The 7,657-nt window shown below is 34.7% G+C and overlaps 1 protein-coding gene and 1 long non-coding RNA gene across 4 annotated transcripts; one reads left to right on the forward strand and one right to left on the reverse strand.

Annotated features, from left to right (window-relative positions):
• Positions 1-1,451: 1,451 nt before the first annotated feature.
• LOC132316351 (putative F-box/FBD/LRR-repeat protein At5g62970) lies at positions 1,452-4,797 on the forward strand. Its single transcript, XM_059814844.1, has 5 exons — positions 1,452-2,271; positions 3,072-3,788; positions 3,927-4,029; positions 4,165-4,230; positions 4,401-4,797. Exons 2-5 carry the CDS (start codon positions 3,307-3,309, stop codon positions 4,686-4,688), a joined length of 939 nt encoding a protein of 312 aa, XP_059670827.1. The 5' UTR covers positions 1,452-2,271; positions 3,072-3,306; the 3' UTR covers positions 4,689-4,797.
• Positions 4,798-6,341: 1,544 nt separating this feature from the next.
• Positions 6,342-7,309, reverse strand: LOC132267539 (uncharacterized). 3 transcript variants are annotated; one of them, XR_009469021.1, is made up of 3 exons: positions 7,175-7,309; positions 6,708-6,763; positions 6,342-6,606 (listed from the first exon to the last, which is right to left on the reverse strand). It is a non-coding gene; the product is annotated as an uncharacterized LOC132267539 (long non-coding RNA). The 3 variants fall into 3 exon arrangements; XR_009469022.1 differs by lacking the exon at positions 7,175-7,309 and adding an exon at positions 7,095-7,118; XR_009469023.1 differs by lacking the exon at positions 7,175-7,309 and adding an exon at positions 7,087-7,110.
• Positions 7,310-7,657: the final 348 nt, after the last annotated feature.

A 7,657-nucleotide genomic window follows, 5' to 3' on the forward strand; every position in this document is an offset into this window, starting at 1 on the left:
CAATCAACTCACTAAAAAATAATAAGAATAAATAAGAATAGTGTATAGAGAAGCGTAGAATTGCTTGATCCCTTTATTGGAGGTCTGTGCCTCTATTTATACACAAATAGTATAGTAGAATCATGGTAGGACTCGCATTGCTTGTCCTCCAATCCTTTTCCATGTACAATATTCTCCTTAAATGGAGTTCTTTTCTTTGTATAACTCTTCCTATGTAAAATATCTCTCACACGGAAACTTCCTTTGTGTTGAGTCCTTTTCTTATTAGGACTGGACCATAAATGGTGTACTTGGGTCGGATGTAATATGGGTTGGATGACTTCATGAAGGGGCCGATACTTCCAATGAGGTGATATTGGGCTGGTTAAGGCTTTCATCTAGTGTTGAAGGTCCAACGTAAGTGGTATTGGGCTGAAAGATAATATAATTTGGGCTTGATCCGGACGGGCCTCATATGTCCTTAGAATGTAGATATGTGTAGTGATGACGTGTATGCTTCTTATTGGAGGGAGTTTTTTTCCCTCCACAGTGTGTCAAAAAGCTCAAGTGATCCATGGATTCACAATCTGTGCAACACAAATAACACTTATTGACATAATGTTGGTTGAGCATTGGCTTGGAGTCAAAAGTGTAAAGCCTTCCTCGCACAGCTAGCCAAAAAATACAACTGTGTTTGGGTACATTATGTTTAAACCAAACAAGATGCTTCCATTCAAATGAAGGAGCTGAGGAGAGAAGTAGGACACGGTGTCCTAATTAGATGATGGTGAAGGAAGAGAATGGAGCTGATCAAGGAAGTCTTGAGATTGGAGGAAGTGTGGGTACTGCACTGAGGGTGGAATACGCCAATGATTTGTGGAAATTAACAAATCATTTAAAAAATAAAATAAAAACAATTAAACCCAATTAAATCAAACAAATCATTTAAAAAAAAAAAATTAATTAATACCAATTAATAAATCATTTATAATATCGAGATATTAAACTAATCTCCCAGCCCCAGCTTCCTCTTCAATGGACTCTAAGAAATGGATTGCTTCTCCCCCTAGTTCCTACTCATTTAGTCACACCGTCTTTCATTTGATGGGGGACCTTCCCATGTCCCATGGCACAATCTAGTTTGGAACTCCGTCCATTCCTAAAATGAAGTTCATCATGTGGTTAGCAGTTCAATCCAAATTGCCAACTCTTGATAGCAAATCAATGTCCAAGCATATTAATATTTGCCTCTCTGTAAGGTGTCCATGGAATCTCATGACCACATTTTCTTAAACTGCTCTTTTGTCTCTCCATTGTGGCGTTTTATCAAATACAGGTGCAGCATCTTTACAGATTTAAGAAATTGGGAAGCTTTGGTTCAGTGGGCAAGTGTTCAATGGAAAGCTAACAACTCAATTAATCAACACAAAAAATTGGGGCTTTCAGCTTTAGTGTACCATACCTGGGAGGAGAGAAATGCCAGGATTTTCAGAGGAAAGAAGGCTTCTCAGAGAGCTGTTTGTGCCAAGATCTGCTCAACCATCTCTGCGATTTTGAATCTGGGGTGTCTTCGTGACTGTGCTTCTTCAAGAGCCATCCTTAAGGATTGGAACATCTCCCCGTCTCGCTGCAGACCTCCTCCGCGGCCACCGGACTAAGATTTTGGGTGGTTTAGCCGCCTCTCCTTGATACCACCGGAAGTTCTCTTGTGTATGGCAATTGCCGTTAATGGCAGTTACCACTTGCTTTCAATGTTTCGTTGTTGGACTCGCCCTTTGGGCTTTTTATGTTTGTAATTTTCTTCCTTGGCCCAACGGTCCATTGTAAAATTCTCCTTCAAAAATTGCTTTAATTTTCGAAAAAAAAAAAAAAGATAATGAAGTTGTTTTTGTTACATTTATTCCTGACAAGACCGTTACTGATTTTCTTTTTGAATACCTAATTTTAGACTTATATACTGAAAGATCGAATGTCAAATTTGGGGACTTTTTGACAACAATTTCAATAATCTTGATGTACTACTGCTTATTAATACAATTTATATTTATATTGAACCAACAAGTAACATGTTTTATGGCAATTAATAAACCCAACTCTGTAAATATTATGCAATACGACTTAGGCAAGTCATTATTCAACTCTCTGAGTCAACAAGTGAGCAACGAACAGGGTCCTCTTTAACCTCGGCAATTATCAGCCGATGCCAGCAACATTTTTGTATTCTGATGATCGTTTCTCCAGCGCATCCCATCTTCTCCATAGTTTGATTCATTTTTGAAGAATTTGTACGAGGTTTTTGTCTCTATCAAACTTGTTCTTGGGTTTTGATTGTGATTTGGATACCTATATATATTTTTTGTATGGTTTTGTATTGTAGTAGATCTGACAGTCTACTTCTGAATTGAGTAGTTATTTTTTTATGTCCACCAACTGTTTGACAGGACGTGCCTATGAGCTTTGTTATGCTGTTCAGTGCCTATGAGCTTTGTTTGTTAGAAATGTTTATGTGTGTCCTATTTTCCATATTTAATCAAAATTCAATTTATCTACCAAAAAGATTAAATATGTGTATTCACAACTTCAGTGGTATGTGTGATTTTAAGTTTGTCTAAAGTAATTCTTCTTCTAGTTTTTCTATAGATTTCGAATATATTTTTTCATTTGCATTATATACATTATCCATTGTATCAGTTTTCTAAACAAGTGGTTCCACATACAAAATTATTGAACACATAGTGTTTGTCAAAAGTACTATGTGGGAACCCAACTGATTGAAGCAAGAAAACCAACCATCTGAATCTCTGTGCTGTAAATTATTTTCTTGATACAAACTTCTCAATTATCTCATGTACTTGTTATTATTTATTATTTATTTATTTATTGTGTTTATGCGTAACACATACTCATTTTGTCTGTGACCGCAAATTCTTAAACCTTACAACCCCAGAAAGTTCAGGAGACACACTGAATACAAAGTTTGGTGGTTCTCATGTCATCTATATATATATATACACACACACACACACACACCCTAATATATATCCTATAATTTTTTAACCATGGCGTTGGTGTTATCCATTTTTGCATTACAGAACCATGGCTTCAATATAAAACCATGAGGAATCTTCAAAGAAAGTGAAAAAACTTCACAAGAAGGGAGATAGGATCAGCAGTTTGACAGACTCTCTACTTGTTCACACTCTCTCTTTCCTTCCTACAAAATACACAGTTGGAACCAGCACACTCTCATCAAGATGGAAACACCTATGGGCTTCTGTTCCCACTCTAGACTTCGATGGCAACTTGACATTTAAACCTCATTCAGATATGACTTCTTCCAACTTCATGAACTTTATTGATCGAGTTCTTTTCAATCATGAATCGTCCTGTATTCAGAAGTTTTGTTTGAAATGTAATGAAAAAACTGATTTATTTAGAATATATACATGGATAAGTGTAGCCATAAAACGTGGTGTTCAAGAACTTGATATACATTTTGGATCACGTGGGCAAGATGTTGACTTACCTATAAGCCTCTTCACTTGCCCAACATTGATGGTCTTGAAACTGGGAAATGAAGTTAGATTTAATGTTCCTTGCTCTTCCTATTTCAGAAGTCTCAGGATTCTCCATGTTTCATTTGAGTATCTTGACAATGACTGGATGCAAAATCTCGTGCGTAACTGCCCTGTTCCTGAAGATCTGTCAATAGAAGGAATGGTTCCGAATAATAATGAAGAACTAATTATTGATTTCTCCACCCCTGCTTTGAAGAGTTTAAAACTAGACTTTGATGCAGAAGAGTATTCGTGAGTTTATGGTGACAAAGTTGTGGTCAATGCACCAATTCTTGAGTATCTTAATCTCTGAGATGATTACTTGCCTTGCTATGTGCTAGGGGAGCTAACCTCGCTGGTTAAAGCAGATGTTGATGTTGGATGCTGCAGTAAAAAAATTGAGTCAACCAAACAACATGCTGATCGTGTTCTTGTGATTCTCAGGGAAATTTGTACTGTCAAATATCCATCTCTCGGCGCTGATACCATGGGGGTAAGCTGGCAATTCTATTCTTGATATTATTGAGTGTTGAATCCCTTAGAAGTTTTTTAAGATTTTTATTTTTGAAATTTGATCTAGGTTATATATAGCACTTTCATGACTCATCTTCATGTCTGTCTTATTTAGGCTCTCGACTATGCTCGTGACAATGAACTGCTTTTGTTCACTAATTTGATTCGTTTGGAGCTGCATGTTAACGATTGCTATGGCTGGTAACGTCTACTACACTTGCTCAATAGCATGCCTAACCTGGTATATCTTATTTTCAAGAAATCGGGGGAGAGTAATCTTATGACGGAACATTTTGAAATATATGTAGTTTTTTATTCACAATTTCTGAACTTTGTTATTTCTGTCTCTAGTGTTGGATGCACGATGAAGATAATGCTTCTGAGGATTTCAATTTTGTTGAACAAGAAGTGGTGCCTTGTTGTCTGTCGATGCATCTTCAAGAAATTGAAATTTCTGGAGTTAGGGGGCTGAGTGGTGGGCTGAGGCTGATGGAGTATTTTCTGACAAATGGCAGTGTATTGCATAAGATGACAATCAATTCTTGTAATTCAGTAGAAAAGCAAGAGAGAGAGGAGCTTCTCAAGAAACTGCTAATGTTTCGAAGAGGTTCAATAAACTGTCAAATTTTATTTTTGTAAGATCTTTTCTGTCACGCGATCACGAGGGCTTGTATCTTTAGTTGCACCTGTTCTTTCTGTTTTTGTTACATTTATTGGTGAGAAGGCAGTTACTGATTTTCGCTTTGAATACCCATTTTAAATCCTTCTATCATGTCAAATTTGGAGAACTTTCAGTAATCTTTGTTGTAGTGCTTATTAATGCGATTTATATGAAAATTGAAGCAACCAACAGTGCTTTTGACATTAGACCATGCACAATAATCTGTCAATGATTCCAGGTTATTGAATAAATCTCCTAATTTTGTACACTTGTTCAATTTTAAGCTTTTATCGGAGTAGTCCATATAAGCTTAAAATGAATCAAATTAGAAAATATGGAGAAAATAAGGCCAATTGTATCAGAGTAGAGCAAGAACCATGCACCAAAATCCATGACAGAACACCAGAATGCAAGGGAATAAACCCTAAGCTGAAAAACATATTGCATCCCTAGCTCCATCACCATATACGAGGACTGAAAACCCAACGAATTAAAACGGATAGAATACGAAAACCAAGTCAAAGAAAACCAGAACCCCAAGCTGAAAAAAGACCAACCCTGATCATCAAGCTGTAGAACCAGAATTTGGATGTCACTTTACGGTACTCATGGATTGGATTGAAAATTGCATCAGCTTAGGACCAAAGACAAAAAATTATGCTGGAAAAGGACTGCATGAATGGTACAAGTAAGAAACAAGGCCAATTGTTTCTCGTGCTTGACAGGTCGCGTCTTTTAAGCATACTACTTGTTTTGCTTACCTCCAACATCCACAGAGGTAGAGAATGGTACGAGCCTAATGCGTATTTGAAACAGAAGTAGATATGTGGCATGGTCTAATGTTTAAGACAGTAAAATTTGACAGGTTACTGAAACCCTCTGAACACCAGCAATTTACTGAGAAACTCCCTCTCTTGCTATTCTTCGATTTATCGTCATCTTTTGCTATACCTTGCATTTCTCAAAAAACAACCTCTACAGCTTCTGCTCCAGCTCACAACTCTTACCCTGAAATCCGGTAATTTCAATTTCTTGAAGATGAATAGACATACAACAAGGCACCACTTCTGGTTCAATAAATTTGAAATCCTCGGAATCTTTATGTTCACACTGCTACAAACAGAAATCAGAAGTTCAGAAATTGTAAATCAAAACTGAAAAAAAAAATATGCATACTTCAAATTGTCCCTTACATCATTCATCAATTTCTTCAAAACAAGATATACCAGGTTAGGCATGCTATTGAGGAAGTGTAATAGACGTTTCCAGCCATAGAAATTGTAACATTAAGCTCGAAATGAATCAAATTAGAAAATATGGAGAAAAAAAAAAAAAAAAAATCAAATTAGAAAATAAAGGCAGTCCACCATCATCAGCATAGTCGAAAGCCTTAATAAGATACAAACATAATGAGAGTTCTATATATAAGAGAATAAAAAAAAAAAAAAAAAAATTAACTTTCAAGAAGAGCTTACCCCTACACTAGGGGCAGGGATGGAGCCAGGATTTCAAGTCACTAGTGTGCAATATATATATATATATATACATAACAAATATAAAATACAAAAGAAGAAAAAGAAAATTATTCAAATATGCATGTTAAAATTAGAATGAACTTTCAAATTTATTTGATAGCATATAATCTGATATGATACTTTACATTTAATTATCATTCTAAAAAGCTTCAATCTCATGTTACACTACCATAAAGCATTCATTAGTACAAGGACATGGTAAGAGTAGAAGAAACCTCATATCATTAAATATCAATTTGTCAAAAAATAATGAAATAAATTTATATATTAGAGATAACAGATGTAAAATAAATGGGATATAAACCAACTTGCTCCTATCAATATCAGATACGTTACTCAGCCAAGCCCTTTCTACAATCACCTACAATGCAGAATGAATTACGTTAAAACCAAACTTAAAAGGAAAGAAAAGAACACTAAAGCATGCAAGTGCATGAATTAACCGTGAAGACGATATCTTACCGGTATTCCATCCGGATACTTGTTTCTGATGCGTTGAAATTCTGCCGTCCTCGTTGCTGGCAAATGGAAAACATACAAACTTTTACATACATAAAAAGAAAAGGATAGGTGAACTGTCATTATAGATAATTGCAAGATATATATATATATATATATATATATATATATATATAACCAAGTGGATTAAATAAGAAGTAAAGAACGATGATCTAATTTAATTCTCAATACTGTGATATGATTAATAGGTTTTAAGCTCAATAGAATATAAAGACCAACAAAAAAAACAACTAGACAACTTCTTCCCTTGAATCCCATCAAAGAAATTTTCCAACACATATAATTTGTTTTAATGAAGACGGTTATACATATTTTTACTCACTGGAATACCTATTGAACAGAGTAAGGACACTTGAAACCATAATCAAACAAACACTAGTTGGGGTAAGAGAAGAAAATATGGTAATTACCATATAAAGTCATCCAGATTCAGATCTGGATCCAGATCCCCCTCCATCACACGATGTTACAAAATTAAACAAACAGTAATAGACCTTCCGAAAAAGGAAAAAGAATAAATAAATAAATAAATAATTCCCAGATCCTTGGCACCTGGTTGTCAAACAAAGTAAACTTTTTTATTACTATTTTTTTTTTACTCTTGTGTTATTTTAAAATTCTGACTGGCTTCAAATATCTAAGTATATATTGAATAAGGGAGGCCCATAATAATGCTAAATGGTTTCTCAACAAATATATATTTTAATCGAAATTATTAAGACAATTCAATTACAAAAAAACACCAAATAAAATATTCATATTAATTTTTTTATTGAAATAATAAAAATGTCTATAGTAATTAAATTAAAACTGGTTAATTAGATTGTCTAAAGGGTATAATCAAGTTAAACATGTAATTAATTAAACGAATTGATATTATGACACAAACACAA

Source organism: Cornus florida, unplaced genomic scaffold, assembly GCF_030987335.1.
Source record: "Cornus florida cultivar Cherokee Brave unplaced genomic scaffold, ASM3098733v1 CherokeeBrave_3.0.0_Hap2_Chr07, whole genome shotgun sequence".
Taxonomy (NCBI): Eukaryota; Viridiplantae; Streptophyta; class Magnoliopsida; order Cornales; family Cornaceae; genus Cornus; species Cornus florida.

Bases quoted from the DNA above. Each gene is read 5' to 3' on its own strand.
- LOC132316351 (XM_059814844.1), top strand. From the start codon at position 3,307: ATGACTTCTTCCAACTTCATGAACTTTATTGATCGAGTTCTTTTCAAT. The intron at 3,789-3,926 runs GTGAGTTTATGG...TGGATGCTGCAG, and splicing joins TTTGATGCAGAAGAGTATTC to TAAAAAAATTGAGTCAACCA. The intron at 4,231-4,400 runs GTTAACGATTGC...TTCTGTCTCTAG, and splicing joins TGATTCGTTTGGAGCTGCAT to TGTTGGATGCACGATGAAGA.